Source organism: Emiliania huxleyi (assembly GCF_000372725.1).
Source record: "Emiliania huxleyi CCMP1516 unplaced genomic scaffold EMIHUscaffold_25, whole genome shotgun sequence".
Classification (NCBI taxonomy): domain Eukaryota; phylum Haptophyta; order Isochrysidales; family Noelaerhabdaceae; genus Emiliania; species Emiliania huxleyi.
In genome coordinates, this window is record NW_005200170.1 from 131,556 (window position 1) to 147,823 (window position 16,268).

Genomic DNA, 16,268 nt, shown 5'->3' on the forward strand with positions numbered 1-16,268 from the left:
GAGGCAAGCGCATCCTCGCCCAGCTCGGAACCGATGCGTCGGAAGGGTGTCTTCCGCGCCGCTGCTGCCGCCGCAGGGGCTCCGAAGCGGCCTCACTACTACAACAACGTGCTCGGTCGTCGTGTGCGCGTGTGGTGGGAGCTTGAGGACGCGTGGTTCAATGGCGTCATTCGCGACTACTCGGCCACGTCCGAGGAGCACCTCATCGTTTACGAAGATGGTGAGCAGCGCCACTACAAGCTGCACCACCCGCGCTGGCGATGGGAGTTCATCGATCAGCCGCAGCACGGCGGAGTCGGGGCGGCGATTTCACAGCCGGCGCCTCGGAAGCGGCAGAAGACAATGGAAGAGGATGCGACAGCGGCGGATGCGGCGGGGGCGGCCGCGGCTCCAGCTCTTGCCACGGAGGCGGAAGGCGTGCGCTTGCACCTCTCAAGCAGTACGGCGGTGGAGGCGGCGGTGGTGGATGAGCTCTTCCATCAGGCGGCCGAGACGGCGGTGCCCCGAGCAGCGGCGGTGGGAGCTGAGTCGGCGGACCCTGTTCGGCGGCGAAGCAAAAGCCTGGTGCAGGCCGGCATTGAGGCGGCGTCGGCGGTGGCGACGGACGGTGAGGGCGCGCCAGGGGGCGCAGTGGCTGTGCGCGAGCCGCTCGCGGACGAGGCAGACGAGGTCGAGGAGCCGGAGCCAGAGCGGGTGGCGGAGGCGGAGGCGATGGAGGTGGAGGTGGAGGTGGAAATCGATGACGGTGCCGCCATTTCGGAGCACGAGCCGGTGGGCACTGCGGCTGCGCCGCCAGACGTGTTGCCTCCGGTAACACCGAAATTGCATCCCCGTTGCCCGGAGGAAGAGGCGGCAGTGGCTGCTGCGGCAGCGACAGCGGCGGCGGCGGCGGAGCGTCGAAGGCTTGAGGAAGCAGCCCGAGCCAAGGCTGAGAAGGCGGCGCAGGCGGCGGAGGCGGCGCAGGCGGCGGATAAGGCTCGCCGAGAGGAGGAGGTCACGCGAGCCGAGTCGGCTCGAATCGAAGCGGAGAGGGCGGCGGAGGAGGAAGCGGAGCGTCGACGTCTGGAGGAGGCGGCGACTGCGGCGGAGGAGGAGCGGGTGGGGCAGGAGGATGAGGCGCGGTGCAAGGCGGAGGCTGCTGCGGAGGCTGCCGCGGCGGCTGCTGCGGCTGCGACTGCGGTGGCCGAGGCGGAGGCTGAGTCGGAGCGGCGAAAATGGAAAGTGTCGCGCCGGGCCGTCAAGGCGCCAGATCGCCTCCGTGCGACAGAGGACCCGCGCGCGCGCCCGCTGTGGTACCGGCGCAAGCTTCAGCAGCAGCGAGAGGCGCAGGATTTCGGCGAGGAGGAGGACAGCGAGGAGGAGGCGGAGGATGGGGAGGCGGAGTTCGAGGCAGAAGGCGGGAGTAGCGAGGCTCCAGTGGCGGAGGCGGAGGGCTTTCCCTTGCATCTCTCCAGTAGCAGCCTCTCCGGCTACACGGGGGTGTGCAAGCGCGCCTCGGGCCGCTTCGAGGCGCGGCGCCGGGTGGGCGGAACGTCGGTGAACCTCGGCGCCTTCGACACGGCGGTCGAAGCGGCAGTGGCCTATGCGCGGGCGGCAGGACAGGCCCCAGAAGACTCGGACGAGGACGAGGTGTCAGCGCCGGAGCTGGTGGCGGAGGGATTGCGCTTGCACCTCTCCAGTCGCAGCAGCACAGGCTATGCTGCAGTTGTCAAGCGGGCTCACGGCCGCTTCGAGGCGTCACACAAGGTTGACGGAAGGCGCAATGTTTACCTCGGCACGTTCGACACGGCGGTGGATGCAGCGGTTGCCTACGCGCGGACTGTGGGGGAGTATCAGGCGCCGGCTACTCCGGCGGTGGCGACAGAGGCGGACGCGGGCTTGCGACTGCACGTCTCTAGCAGCAGCAATACCGGCTACAAGTGCGTGAGCAAGCACGCCTCTGGGCGCTTCCAGGCGGTACACTACGTGGGTGGACGGCGGTTCTCCCTCGGCCTCTTTGACTCGGCTGTGGAGGCGGCGGCGGCTTACGCGCGGCATGTCGCGTGCGAGTGAAAAGCCGTAGAGAAGGTATATTGCGCAAATGGGGCAAAATTCAATTGCAAAGTTGAGACTTTGAGTTACAACGTACGTTGAGGTCGTGTGCAGTTGCCTACTGGGCTGGGTCTTTAGGCACATTGTGGGGTTGGCACTCCCATCGACCCTCATGACCTCCTGCGGTCTCTGAGATGGACACCAGTGGGTGTGGGACCACGGCCAGGATACACTCGAAGGCTGGGTAAGCAGTAGAGGTCGATACTCGACGCGTCCCACATGGTCTGTGTCGCTGTCGGCACGCTGTCGACAGGACGTCGAGCGACACCGGTGGCAGTGCCACCCAGGAGTGGTCGGTCGGTCTCCCGTCATGAGAGAGCCACCATGTGATCCGTATGATGATTCCTGACAACCGCCTCAGTCAACTTTCGTCACAGTTCCCGCTCTGAGAGGAGCTGCGGGTCAGTTCGACAGCTGGAGCTGTGTCGCCGGCGTGCGGCGGCCTGCCTCCGGAGGTGCCTCTGAGGTGGACATTTTTTGGTCACCGTGAGAGAACGCGTTCGAATTTTTACTCGGGAGTTTCAACTCTGCACGCGCACCGGCCAGGGCTACAATAGTGCCAGTGAGGCGGAGGCGCGAGTCGGAAGGCCGCGACCGTCAAGTGTTTTCCCAATTTTCCTACAATTTCTGTGAACCCAGCCACGTAGTTGAAGTGTTCGTAGCCGCTTGCGCAACAAGGGTTCGCACTTCCGTGTCCAGTACCGTGTAGACTAGTACCGTGTAGTGCCGTGTACGTATAAACCAGGCCCAACCCACACTGCAGAGCTATTCAGGGCGCAGATCGTCAGGCTGCACCGCCGCTAGCCGTGGGCGGCGTGCCCGCGCCGGCGCCACCAAAGGCGACGTGCGCTGCGTCGGCTTCGTTGCTGAGGGCGACTCCCTCGGCGGCGAGCTGCTCGATGAGGGCCGTCTCCAGCCGCCGCGCCGCGCTCTTGCCTCCCTGCACGGGCCAGGCGTACAGCGCGGCCGGCGCGCGCGACGAGCGGTGCTGCTCCCACCGGCGGTGCAAGTTGTCGGTCTCGCCGACGTACCTGAGGGCGGTCGCGCACGGCCGGCGTTCAGCGGGCGTGGCTTGGGCGTGCGAGGGGCAGGGAGGGAGTGTCTCGAAAGTGTCTCGGAAGTGTCTCGGAAGTGTCTCGGGAGTGTCTCGGAAGTGTCGACGCACCAGCGGGCCGAGGGCGGCGGCGAGGCGAGGAGGTAGACGAAGGAGTCGCACACCGCGGCGGGAGGGGGCACCTCCCCAGGCAGCAGCCGCATCGGCTCCCGCCCGCCGAGCGCCCGCCGAGCTACCTCGAGGGCGGGGCTGCCGCCACCGCCGGGGACAGCCGGCGGGGAGGCGGCGGAGGGAGGGGAGGCGGCGGAGGGGGAGAAGGCGGCGGAGGGGGAGGAGGCGGCGGAAGAAGAGGAGGAGGCGGCGGCGGGAGGGGACGGGGCTGCGCCGCCCGCCGCGAGGAGGGCGGCGGCGCGCGAGACGATGGCGTCCGGTACGCCCGCGACGCGCGCGGCGTGCAGCGCGAGCGAGTCGGTGCAGACCCCGTCGGCGAGCGTGAAGTGGAACTCGACCTTGCCGGTGGCGTCGTCGACGGAGACGTCCATCGTCTTGCGCGCGAGGCCGGGCAAGCTCGGCGCGGCGGGCGACGAGAGCAGCGCCTCCATCTCGTGCAAGTGGGTGGCGAAGATGGCAGACATGCGCCGCTCGTGCAGCCAGGCGAGAAGGGACACGCCGAGGGCGGACCCCTCGCGCGCGGAGGTGCCTAATCATGATGAGCTCTCAGCTAATAGCTAAGGGACACGCCGAGGGCGGACCCTCGCGCGCGGAGGCGCCGCGGCCGAGCTCGTCGAGCATCACGAGCGAGCGAGCGCCGCACTCTGCGGCGAGCACCGCCACGTCGTCCATCTCCTATTCGTGACCCATTGACTATGAACAGATGAATGAAGAACAGAGCACCGCCACGTCGTCCATCTCCTGCGCGAAGGAGGAGCGCCCCTCCGAAGGCACGTCGTACGAGGCCGTGCGCAAGAAGTAGCCGTCGTACCGCGGGACGAGCGCGTCATCGACGGGCGCGTACAGCCCCGCGTTGGCGAGGAGGGCGGCGGCGAGGGTGCCCCGCATCAGCGACGACTTGCCCGCCATGTTTGGCGCCGTCAGCAGCCAGAGGCCGCGCCACTCGAAGCTGTTTCGCGCGGCGCCGTCCGCAGAGAGCCAGTACGGCCACACACCCTCCACCCGCAAGGCCCTCTCGCCGTCCTCCACCTCGCGCAGCCGCGGCAGCGTCCAGCCCTTCTGCAGCGACGCGCCGACGTGAGCGGACAGGGTCGAATAGAGCAGCGCCTGTGGTCAACACGCCACGACTCAATACCCAGTTGAGAACTGATGAACGAGATGGCCCGAGTGGAGAGGCGCCCAATGCGCTGCAGCGGCGAGGAGGGGCAGGCTCTCCGAGAGAGTGTCGCACAACGCCTGCATCTCCCGCCGCGCCGCCTCCTCCACCCCCGCGCACGCGGCGAGGTACCGCAGCCGCGCCTCGCTCATCCGCGCAGAGACGTGCCTCCCCTCCAGCCGCTTGCCGAAGCGGTCCGTGGCGGGGAGGAGCGCGGAGGCGGAGGCGGCGGGGGCGTCGGAGGCAGAAGCGGCGTCGGAGGCAGAAGCGGCGTCGGAGGCGGCGGAGGCGCGCGTCGCCCTCCGCTTGACCAGGTAGATTGCGTTGTCACGGTGGGCGTGCACGAGCTCCCAGCCGGAAGGTAGCTCCGCAGCCTCGAGCAGCGCGGCGCGGCTCTCCTCGAGGGCGGCGAGCTCGCTCGCCAGCCTCTCCGGCCGCAGCCTCAGCGCGCGGAAGCCGCGCTCGTTTGCCTCGTAGAAGGCGTCCCACGCGCCGCTGCTTCCAGAGGAGGGGGAACCGACGGCGGCGGCGACGGCAGCGGAGGAGGCGGAGGCGGAGGCGGAGGCGGAGGCGGAGGAGCCGGCCACATCCGCGGCGGCGGCGGAAGAGGAACTGGAGGATGTGGCGCCGGCGGTGGCAGCCTCGCCCGCCTGCTGCTGCTGCGGTAGCGACTCGACATCTCCGAGCTCAAGCGGTGACCCGAACTGCCCCGGAGGCGCGTCTAGCTCGAGCAGCGAACGGATCGTCTCGTGAGCGGCAGCCGCCGCCTCCGCCAGCTGGTGCGGCGAGGCGGCGACAGCGCCCGCCTCGTCGGCCACCACGACCAACAATCGCTCGTTGAGGCTGCGCAGCGCTTCGTCCGCCATCGCTGCGGACGTCCCTCCGAGCAGCTGCGCCTGGAGAAAGAACGACGAGGAGGTCGGTGCCGCGTCTTTCCTTTCTCAGGCCCTCCGAGCAGCTGCGCCAAGTCGCGGAAGAAGTGCGCGTTCGCCTGCCTCGCCGACAGCAGCCGCACCATCTTGCCGACCGGCAGCGGCCTCACCAGCGGCAGCGGGCCCGTCGCCGCGCCGAGCGCCTCGCACGCACCTAGTGACAACAAGTCATACTCACGATTCATAGTTAAGACGTCGCCGCGCCGAGCGCCTCGAGCGCACTTCGCAGCGCGTCGGCGATCGCGGGGCGGGGCGGCAACAGCAGCAGCCGCCGCAGCAGCTCGACCGACTCGGCCGGCGCGGTGCGGGGCAGGAGAGCGCGAGGCAGGTCGGGGATGCCGGCGGCGGGGAGGAGGCCGACCTAGTCGCAAGAGGGTCGCCGAGGGTCGCCGAGGGTCGCCGAGGGTCGCCGAGGTCATCCGAGGTCGGGGGTGGCGGCGGCGGGGAGGAGGCGGGCCTGGCTGGCGGTGGTGACGTAGACGGGTCGAGGCGGCGCGTGCCTGCCCGCCGGGGAGGAGGGGGCGGCGGAGAAGGTCGCTGCGTCGAGCTGCACCTGCAGGGCGGCTGCGAGAGGTGGGTCGGGGGAGGGCCGGAGAGGGTGTTGGGTAGCCGTAGCCGTCGAGCCCGCGCCTCCGCTGCGACGTGCGCCACGGCGGCGGCGGCGAGGCGCGAGGCGCTCTTGACGGCCAGCCTGTTGCTCGGTGGGAAGGAGCCGTGAACCAAGAGTGCTCTGACACTCCACCTGCGACGACGCGCTCTTGACGGCCAGCCTGCGCCGCTCGGCGGGAAGCCAGGAGGCGGCCGAGGAGGCGGCGTCGGCGCTGCCTCCGAGCAGGAGAGGCGGCGCGTGCGGACGGGCCGCGAGGAGGGAGCGGAGGGCGGGGAGGGAGAGGCGGCGGTGGACGTGGTAGGTGCGCTCCTACCAACACAACCGGCAGATCCGTCACCAGAAAGGAGGCGGGCCGAGCGGTTTTTGGCGTGGTGAGTGTTTACGTCGACAAAGACGTGCACGAGCGTGTAGCCGTCGGCCGCCTTTGCGAGGGCGGCGTACGGCCGCGGGGCGGAGTAGTCGATCGGGTGAGGGGACAGGCAGCGGTCGTGCAGGTAGGTCGGGGACCCGGCGGAGAGGACCTGGCAGCAGAGGGGCAGGGGGGGCGGCAATTTAAGCGACGGTGCTGGGGCGGCGGTGTGGCACGCGCTCTGCTAGGCGCGGCTGCGGTGACGGCATCGAAAAGGGGGCGAGGTGACGTGTGTGTGAGGTGACGGTGTGCGAGGGGCGATGCGAGGTGCGGGGCTTGCAACTGCGGCGCCTGTGACAGGCGCCGCTCCTTGATGCCCTTGCCTCCCGCGGCTGCCACCCGCCGAACTGGGCCCTTGAGGCCGACCGTCGCCTGTGAAGAACGGGAACGGCAGCTGTGGACACGTGCGGCCGAACGCGCCGGCCCCTACTACCATCACTGTGGCGGCTCCGCTCGCTCCAGAGTGGCCGTCCTCTCCGTCTCGCTGCGGCCTCTTGCATGTCCAGCCCGTCGCCTGACTGCGGCTGCGCCTCTCTGTCTATCGGCCGTCGCCTGGCGGGCCGGCTCGACCTCTTCGTACACCGCGACGGTCAGGCCGGCCGAGGTGAGGCAGTCTGCCGTCGCCTGCAGGTTGGCGACCGGGCAGCCGGCACGTGCTCGTCCTGCCATCGGGTTGAGCCCTGCGTGCTCGACCAGCAGCAGCGCGTCGAGCCCGTACGCCTCGTAAAAGTCGCCGCACCGGATGAGCAGCACCTTGTCCGCGTGCACCTCCTTCTCCGCCACCGCAAAGGCGACGAGAGTGCCCTCGCGGTTGCCGGCGCGGTTCTCAAAGAGGAGCGGGTTGTTGGGCGAGAGCGCGCTCACCAACGACAGCGCCGCCGGCCGCGTCAGCGCCTCGAGCCGCGAGCGCCAGTACGGAGACAGGGGCAGCTCGGAGGCGGCGGCCGCGGCCACGGCGGCAGTGGTGGCGGTGGCTCGCGGAGGAGCGCCGAGGCGGGAGTGGAGCGGCCTGCCGGCCGCCGCCGCCGTGCTGATCCTCGGAGGCACGCGGAAGAGGATGGCGGGGAGCAGCGCGGGCGGGAAGCGCAGGGCGCAGCGCATTCCCGGGAACGAGCTGCGCCGCGGGCGCGGGAGCCGAAGCCGGAGTTTCTTTCGAGGGTTCTCGTAAAGAGGTGATTTCCTTTGCCGCGTTGGGTGGCGAGGATTGGTGTGACGCGATTTTTCCAGGGTATTTTAAGCCCTAAAGGTTCGAAGTTGTTGTAGGTATATTGTTGGCAAATCAAGAGAAGTGAGTGTGTTTTATTTTCTGGCGCCGATCCTCGATCGCTCCAAAAGTCGGTTGCGCGCTCTCTCAAACCTCCTCCCAGCTTATGCCTTATGGTTATGCGAGGGGCGGTAGTGGTCGCCACAGCCAAAAATTCTACGACTGCACCCTCAAGCATCAGCAACACCAACTACAAAGCGTGCCGATTCCGTTGACTACTTGATCCGAGATAGCCCAAGCACCCATCACATGCGGCCATATTACCGTGGGTTACCGCTTCCCATCTGAACAGCGAAGTCAAGCACGGTCGAGCTCAGGTAGTACTTCCATCCGGGAGGGGGAGGGAAGGCTGAGTGCTGCATGTTTTGCCTCTTCCCATAAGTGGCGCCGGAACGGCGCCGGATATTCCGGCTTCAGGGCGCTGGTACGCAGCTTTTTGCGCGTGGCAACGCCTCACCTCCGCGATGGCCATGGCGTCGCGCTCCGGCAAGCGCGTCCGCACCGAGAGCGACGGCAACGGCGGCGAAGAGGGCGAGCCCGTGGCGGTCGCTGCCGGCTTCGAGGCGCCCATCTTTGGCGCGCGCACCGTCGGCCAGGTCACCACGCTCGCGCTCGAGGGCAAGGACAGACCTCTGGCGTCACTCAGCCTGCGCGGCGTCGCAAGCGATCACGCGGGCGGCTGGTACGTTGCGACTGGGGTCTCGGTGCTGCACGTCTCGTCGGCCGGGCGCGTGCGCACCGCGGCAACCAGCGAAGGCGGCTACCTCTTCGGCCTCACCATCAGCCCGGACGGGAGCGCGCTGTTTGTGACAAACATCAGCAACAACAAGATCCAACGGGTGGAGGTGGCAACAGGTGCTGTGACGACGCTCGCGGGTAGCGGCGAAGAAGGCGATGCAGACGGCGTCGGCGATGCGGCGCAGTTCAAGAACCCAATGGGCGCCGTAATCAGCCCGGACGGGAGCGCGCTGTTTGTGGCGGACACACACAACCACATGATCCGTCGGGGGGAGGTGGCGACGGGCGCGGTGACTACGCTCGCGGGTAGCGGCGAAGATGGCGACGCGGATGGCGTCGGCGGCGCGGCGCATTTCCGCGAACCACACAGCCTCGCCATCAGCTCGGATGGCAGCGCGCTGTTTGTGACCGACCACGGCAACAACAAGATCCGTCGGGTGCAGGTGGCGACGGGCGCTGTGACGACGCTCGCAGGCAGCGGCGAGAGAGGCGATGCAGACGGCGTGGGCGGTGCGGCGCAGTTCAACTCCCCAGCCGGCCTCGCCGCGAGCCTGGACGGCAGCGCGCTGTTTGTGGCGGACCTCTTCAACGAAAAGATCCGGCGGGTGGAGGTGGCGACTGGCGCGGTGACTACGCTCGCAGGCAGCGGTCGCAGGCAGCGGCGCCTGGGCAGCGTCGATGACGTGGGCGACGAGGCGCAGTTGCGACTCCCACGCGGCCTCGCCATCAGCGCCGACGGCAGCACCGTTTTGGTTTGCTCGCAGAACGGTGGCATCCGCCAGGTCCGCGTGGCTGCGCCTCCTCCGCCTCCCTCCTTCGCGCCGCTCGTTGTTCCGCCCTCCACCTTCTCCGCGGACATGGGCAAAATGTGGGGCGACGACGCTTTGCCGCAGGGATTGGTCACCTTCCTGGTCGGCGACGACGAGGAGCGCGTCGAGCACGTCACAAAGGCCGCCCTCTGCGTGCGGTCCGTGTTCTTTCGGACGATGTTTGGCATCGGCATGAAGGAGCGCGACGCCGCCGAGGTCACGGTGCTCGAAACGGACCTCGCCAGCTTCACCGCCCTCGTCCGCTACCTCCTCACCGACCAGCTCGACCTCGGCGAGGGGGAGGGCGAGCAGGCGCGGCGCGCGCTCGACCTGCGGCAGCTGGCGCAAAAGTACCAGGTGCCGCGCCTCGAGCTGCTCTGCGCGCAGGCGCTGCAGGAGAGCATCGGGCCGGCGAGCGCCGTGCCGCGCTGCTCGAGGCGGCGCACACGACGGGCGACGGGCGGCTCCTCGCGCAGTGCCGCCGCTACGTGGCCGACCACGCCGCCGAGGTGCGCGCGAGCGGCGGCGTGGAGCAGCTGCGCAACATGGGCGTGGCCAAGGGGCTGCTCGGCGACGCGCTCGACCAGGTGGCGGAGCTGAGGGGGGCCGTGGCGGCGCGTGACGCGGAGCTCGAGAAGAACCGCACGCAGAGCTGAGCCCTGAGGTGTGGTTTCACATTCTCTGGCCGACCGCGCAGCGGCGCGCGATCAGTCATATCCGCGAAGCCCTGACTCGTGTGCCAGTCGCTCGTGAGAGGTCGAGACGCGAGAGCGAGATGCGAGAGCGAGAGGCGCGTGTGCCGCCGGCGAGAATCGTTGCGTTTACAAATCGGGTTCGTACACAATTTTCTCTGGGCCCACAGACACAAATCCTATCCAGCACACACACACACGCACGGACGAGCCACAAGAAGGTGTGAGGGTACAGGCGACGCTTCTCCTATCAACAAGTCGGTCTTCCCACAGTCACATCACAAGAAGTTGCGCAACAGGGCGGCTTGATTGCCCTTGCGCCTTGGTCAGAGAGAATCTCAGGCACAGAGCTGGCACGAGTGCACGCTTGAGGCATCATCGGCGCGCCACTTGTCAAGTCGAGGTGTGCACCCGTAGTCGGCCACCTCCTTGAAAATCTGTCGCCTCACCGCCTGCGTCCGGTGAGCCGCAGCGAGCGAGCAGCCCTTGCTCCCGCACAGGGGCAGGCACGCGGCGTCGAGCATTACCCACGTCCCCTCGCGGCACTGGAAGATAGGCGAGTGGGCCATCGTGGTGGCCTCGCACTCGCAGAGGCTGCAGCCCCAGTCGTCGGACGCCAAGATGTGCTCTTGCGCTGCGCGGGTGAGGGCGTTATCAAAGCCGGCGGAGGCGACCATGGTGGACAGGTCGTCGATGGGGACGTCGAAGGGGAGAGCGAAGGCACGCGTCTTACCCTCCCCAGAGACCTCAGCGCCACGCTTCTGGCCGCCAGAGACCTCGGTGACATAGCAAACGCGCATGGCGACGAGGGGTGTATCGTCGGTGGGCTGGGAAGCGACCCACTGATGCCCGGAAAGTTCGGCGCTTTTCTTTTTTCAAAACTGCGGACGGCGGCGGTCCTGGGGCGGCGGTGAGCTGGGACACGGCGACGAGCTAATAGCCTCCGCAGAGTACTTTCCCCAAAGCCAGCCCCGCCGACGACCGCGTTATGACCGCGCAAGACAAAGGTTGTTTGGTATTGCTAAAAATCTCTCTCTCTCAAAGGTGGCTAAGGGCTGTTCTGTTGTTAAATTCTTTTTCTGTGGCAGACGAGAAGCACAGGGTTCCAACTTTTTCCGGGGTATGGTATGAAACCCGGCGATCCCGCGAAGAGACAGTTCGCGACGACTCTTGCGCCAGGCCCAGCTTGCCCTGCAGGTAGCGTGCAAAAACGCTCTCGGCCCCTGTACACTGGAACACGTGCGGTCACACATGCAACACCCAGGCTGCAACATCTTTGTGCTGAACGCTTCTGCATCCACTGGGCTTCGCTTGCACCCTGATCACGCACCGTGTGACTGGGAGAATCACCAGTTCGCGTCGGAGGTGTGGCTTGACCGCGCCCTGCAGGAAGGGACGATGGCTGGCAAAGAGCCGGTCTGGGCTGTGACGGACCCGGCAAAGGCAGATCTGATCTTCATCACCGGCCTCGACTTTGCATTGTGGTGCGTGCGAGAGCTCGGCGAGACCAGGGACTGGCTCACGCAGCCTGATCCAGCGCTGCGCCTTCGAGGTCGCGGCTGCGCCACAAACTCATCGCACGCCGTGCCTCCCGCACGGGCCTATGTCCACACAAGCGGCGGGCTGCTGTCATCACATCCAGCCGCGAGGAAGCTCATGTGGAAACGGCTGCTTGAAGTGCCGATCATTGCGGGCGCCACCGGCCGTGCGCTGCCGGTCGTCCTCGTCCACACGAACAATGAGTGCTCGCCGCCGTGGGCATTGGCGATGCAGCCGCCGCCCAACATTCTCAAGCTGCACACGCAGGACCGTCGGCCGAGGCCGTTCGATCGAGTGATTCCCTTTGCGATCGCATCGCCGGACTGGTTGGTGGGGGATGCGCCGCCGCCCGCCGTGCCGCGATGGCCCGCGCGGCGCCTGCTGTTCTTCGCCGGGCACGTGCCCAAGCTGTACATCTCGTCGACGCGCTTCAAGATCTGGCAGCAGCTGTGGAACCAGAGCGGCGTCACCGTACTCAGCTCGACGATCGACTGCACGGTCGGCAGCTTCGACATCTGCACCTCGCCGCAGCGGATCGACAGAGAGTATGCCACCTTCTGCAAGCCGCCGCAGTCGTCGTGCAGGCCCAAGAAGTCCAAGGGCGACAAGTGTGCGTCCTCACCGTCGAAGCTGCGCCACCTCTGCCTTTTCTATCGACAGGTGCGCGCCTGCGCCCCACAAGGCCTCTCTCACACCGACCACGGAGCGGACCGCGTGTCCCCAATCACGCGCCCCCCTGCACCTCGCTCGCAGGTCAATTGGCCCACGGAGCGCGCCGCAATGCGCCTCGCCTCGCGCTCGCTGCCGCGCGGCGCCTTCCTCGCCCTTGCCGCGGCGCACAAGTTCTTCCTCGTCGCGCCGGGTGATTTCACCTCCACGCGCAAGGTCGCCGAGGCGATGGCGCTCGGCGGCGCCGCGGGCGCCCTCCCCCTCTTCGTCGTGCCGAGGGGCGGCTGGAAGCCCGCGCTCGCCGCGCTGCCGTATTCGTCGTGGCTCGACTACTGCAGCGCCGCGCTCTTCGTCGCGGAGGCCACCATCGTGCGGAGCATGCCGCGCGTGCTTGCTGCGCTGCGCCGCCTCTCCACGCAAGAGCACGCGCGCAGGCAGCGCCAGCTGCGCCGCCTCTGGCGGCACTTCGTCTTTCGGCGACGGCCGCGCGACGGCACGGGTGCTGGCCTCGCGCAGGCCCGTGGCGACGCGTCAGGCAGCATTCTGGCAGAGGCATGCTCCGCCGCCCGCGCCTTTACCGCTGATCGTCGGCGCAGCAGCCTCAACAGCTCAGCCGCCTCGTCCCCTACCGCTGCTCGCCGCCTCGCCATCCTTGTTTCGGGGACGGGAACGCCTTCATCCAAGAGCCACCGCGCCACGACAAGTCGTCAGATGAGATCAGTGACACGAGCACCCGCGTTCAAGGACTGCAGCTTGCGGGTGTAGGTTGAAAACCGGGACGTTGCTCTTTTGCGCGCGGGCGATGATGATGACGCTCTTTACTTTGTCCTTCCTGAGAAGTGCCATGCATGCACGCACGCGACTCCGGTTGGCGGTGTCGTAGTACAAAATCCACTTTCTCTTCCTTAAATAGTGCCCTTAAAATAGTGCGATCTCCCACCGAGGCCAACGCAAGCGAAAAATCGTTCACCAAAAATCGCACTATTCTCGACGCGGCACGCGCGCGTCGAGATCCAAAACTCGACGCAGCCAACTCCAAGCCCAAATCTGGCCAGAGGAGCCCCATTCGCATTCGCCATTCCTACCCAGTTCCTACCAACCGTCGGCTTTCGCCGCTTTCCTCCCACCGTGATGCCAGTGCTCTTGACGTAGTACCATGCTTCTGCTTGCTCGCCTTCATCAGAGAGGTCAAATACGTAGTCGCAGTAGTCTACAAGAGTCTCTGGAAGATACGGGCGGTTGCTTCTCCAACCAACGGCGTTGAGACCCCCACCCACCGGCACCGCGGCAAATGCCCGGGCCGCCTCCCAACTCCACCCTCACTCACTGTCTGCTATTGCCGCAGCCGCTTCACAGCTGCTCCTGTGGGAAGAGCCCCAGGGTGGAGCAGCGTGAGCCGCAAGCCCGACCCCCAGGTACAGCCCCCCCCCCCCCCCCCCGGGCCAGAACACCGCGCTCACTTCTGACAGCGCTCCTTCTGTGTCGCCCGGGCGCGGATGCCGAGCTCCAGCATCGCCTGCCTTGAGCACGTCAACATCAACAGCGACAGCCCGATCGAGGCCTGCACATTCTACCTCGATGGCATGGGCTTCGTGCAGGACCCGCGGCAGGGTGCGCTCGTAGACGGGAAAGTGTACATCAACAACGTCATGTGGCTGACTGCGGGCATCAACCAGCTCCACATCCCTATCACTAGCCGTGGCTGCTCGGGCGCCGAGCGTAATGTGTTGCGTGGCATCATCGGCCTCGCCTACGAGGATATCGAGGGCCTGTGCTCTCGGCTCGAGTCCATTGAGACGGCACTCGCAGGCACGCAGTTCCGTTGGAGCATGCGCGATGAGAGCACAGTGGACATATGTGGGCCGGACGGCAACCGCTTCCTGGCGCACCAGCAGCCAGCAGGCGCTCGTGACACGCGGGGCTTTCATCCCGGCCCACCCTCGCTCTGCCTGGGCTTCCAATACGTGGAGTTGGACTGCCCCACCGGCGCGGCACCCGCCATCGCTGCCTACTACAAGCACTACTTCGAGGCTGCGGTGGAGGTGAGGCAGCAGGGTCTGCCCGCTCAGACTGCAGTCATCCTGACAGGCGGTACCGAGCACTGCACCGAGCTTCGATACGCCGAGCGCGCTGACTACGCGTGCACGCCGGAGGCGCCCTACTCGCTCGCCAGCTATGGCATCCACCTCTGCGTCTACATGCCGGACGAGCTCCTGCCGTTGACGATGCAGCGGCTGGCAGACGACGGGCTCCTCTGGGACAACCCGCGCTTTGGTTCTCTCGACCGCTCACTCGGCTCGTCGCAATTCCGGTGCAAGGACATTGTGGACGTTAAAGCGCGCAAGCGGCACGAGGGGCCGCTGCCTCTGGTGATGGAGATGGAGCACGAGGTCCGACTTGCGTCGCATGACACCAGCCCTTTCCTCGCGCAAGAGCCGTACACCGTTGCCGGTCGCGAGCCCGTGCCGCGCCTAGTCGTCAGCGAGGTCAGCAGCTTTGAGAAGGACTGGCCAGCGGTGCGAGCAGAGAAGAACGCGGCGACAGTCGGATATATGCCATCCGCGATGCTGGTGCACGACGTGGACATCGACGACGTCGAGTACCTCCGCCATGACGACAAGCCTTTTCTGGCAACCATCTTCAAGCCCGTGGGGCAGGGGCCCTTTCCAGTGGCGCTCGAGGTGCACGGAGGATGTTGGTGTCGCGGATCACGTGAGAAGAGCCGGCCGACCAACGTGGCCTTGGCGCAGAGGGGCGTTATCGTCGTGGCAATCGACTTTCGGACTTGCGCATATCCGGCCTCGCTGGCCGACATCCACTACGCGGTCCGTTGGGCGAAGGGGGAGGCTCCGTCCTGGAACGGCGTGCCGGAGTGCATCGGGCTCCTGGGAACCTCGTCGGGGGCGCACCAAGCGATGCTGCTCGGCCTGCGCCCCGGCGATCCTCGCTACGCCGTGCTGCCACCGCCTCCGGGACCACAGGGGGCAGTCGTCGATGGCACCGTCTCCTACGTCATCATGCTGTCCCCGGTGATGGACCCGCTCGGCCGCTATCAGTATGCCAAGGGGCGACGCACAGACGTCAAACCGCCTGCTGACTTCAATGCCGAGTTGATACTGTCTCTCCACGACCAGTATTGGGGCTCGGAGGAAGCCATGGCCGAGGGAGCTCCGGCACGAATCCTTCGGCGCGGCGAGAAGACGGCCCTCCCGCCGACGCTCGTCATTCACCACCAGTACGAAAGCCCGCACCCAAGACCCGACGTGGACAGCTTTGTCGAGGAGTTTCGCAAAGCGGGAGGGCAAGTCGCGGTCCATGTCCTGCCTGGCACCTTTCCCGGGCCATCCCGAAGCTCGTACTGGATGAATGATGACGTGAGGGCACCCGCTGCAAACAAGGTCCTTCGCGACATGGCTGGCTTTGCCCAGCAGCACTGTCAGCAGTGTCGCCTGCGGGAAGGTTCGTAGAGCCATCCTTCCGGATACGAGGGAGAGAGCTGTAAAATAGATAAATAAATAAAACCGCGCCAGCAGTTTGAGGTTTGAGGACACAGCACTCTCTCCTGCCGAAAGCGCCACAAAAACGCCGTGGTATTTCTTTTGGTGTACCTGTGAGCTGTGTAGTGTTACGGTGCACCCCAAGTGGCAGTGTGTGTGTGTGAGTGTGTGTGAAAGCGCCGTCGCAACTGCCATGTCGGCAGGTTGTAGGCTGGTGCTCTCGCCCCGCTGGCGGCGCGGACCGGTGCGGCGGCTCCGAGCCCTCCTGTGGGCCCGGCCGCGGCGGCTCGCCGTCGCGGTGCCGAACAATGTGAACAGTCCGGATTCATCCCGGCGTGCCGCCGGTGCCGCTTCTTCGGCGAAATTTTGATCAAGCTCTTTGTCGACAAAGCTCTGACTGAGCTCCTGCTGCTCGACTGCGCGGCGGAACCGGGCCCTGGATGCTGAGATGTGAGGCGCCGGCACCGGGGCTACAACGCGGGGCCATCTCCAGGCTGTCTCGGGCAACCTCAAAATTGGCGCGCCTCGCTCTGCTGCTGCTGCTGCTGCTGCTGCTGGTGGTGGTGGTGCAGATGCTGCTGCTGGTGCGGCTCGGCTCTCCGACTCGACTCGCCGCGGGCGTGGCGGGCATCTGACG

General features: G+C 66.9%; 3 protein-coding genes across 3 annotated transcripts; 2 read left to right on the forward strand and 1 right to left on the reverse strand.

The window, feature by feature from the left end:
- Window positions 1–2,875: 2,875 nt before the first annotated feature.
- EMIHUDRAFT_205782 (hypothetical protein) lies at window positions 2,876–7,524 on the reverse strand (the record flags this gene model as incomplete). The annotated part of the gene is made up of 15 exons (XM_005778073.1): window positions 2,876–3,122; window positions 3,257–3,381; window positions 3,565–3,845; window positions 3,898–3,991; window positions 4,040–4,423; window positions 4,583–4,654; window positions 4,784–4,967; window positions 5,172–5,368; window positions 5,488–5,558; window positions 5,627–5,765; window positions 6,147–6,229; window positions 6,352–6,535; window positions 6,763–6,795; window positions 6,994–7,317; window positions 7,471–7,524. The coding sequence occupies 15 exons, from the start codon at window positions 7,522–7,524 to the stop codon at window positions 2,876–2,878; spliced, it is 2,472 nt and encodes an 823-aa protein (XP_005778130.1).
- A 627-nt stretch (window positions 7,525–8,151) lies between these two features.
- On the forward strand, window positions 8,152–9,890 carry EMIHUDRAFT_100655 (hypothetical protein; the record flags this gene model as incomplete). The annotated part of the gene is made up of 2 exons (XM_005778074.1): window positions 8,152–9,591; window positions 9,672–9,890. 2 exons carry the CDS (start codon window positions 8,152–8,154, stop codon window positions 9,888–9,890), a joined length of 1,659 nt encoding a protein of 552 aa, XP_005778131.1.
- Window positions 9,891–11,177: 1,287 nt separating this feature from the next.
- Window positions 11,178–15,601, forward strand: EMIHUDRAFT_100656 (hypothetical protein; the record flags this gene model as incomplete). The annotated part of the gene is made up of 3 exons (XM_005778075.1): window positions 11,178–12,125; window positions 12,219–12,503; window positions 13,604–15,601. 3 exons carry the CDS (start codon window positions 11,178–11,180, stop codon window positions 15,599–15,601), a joined length of 3,231 nt encoding a protein of 1,076 aa, XP_005778132.1.
- Window positions 15,602–16,268: the final 667 nt, after the last annotated feature.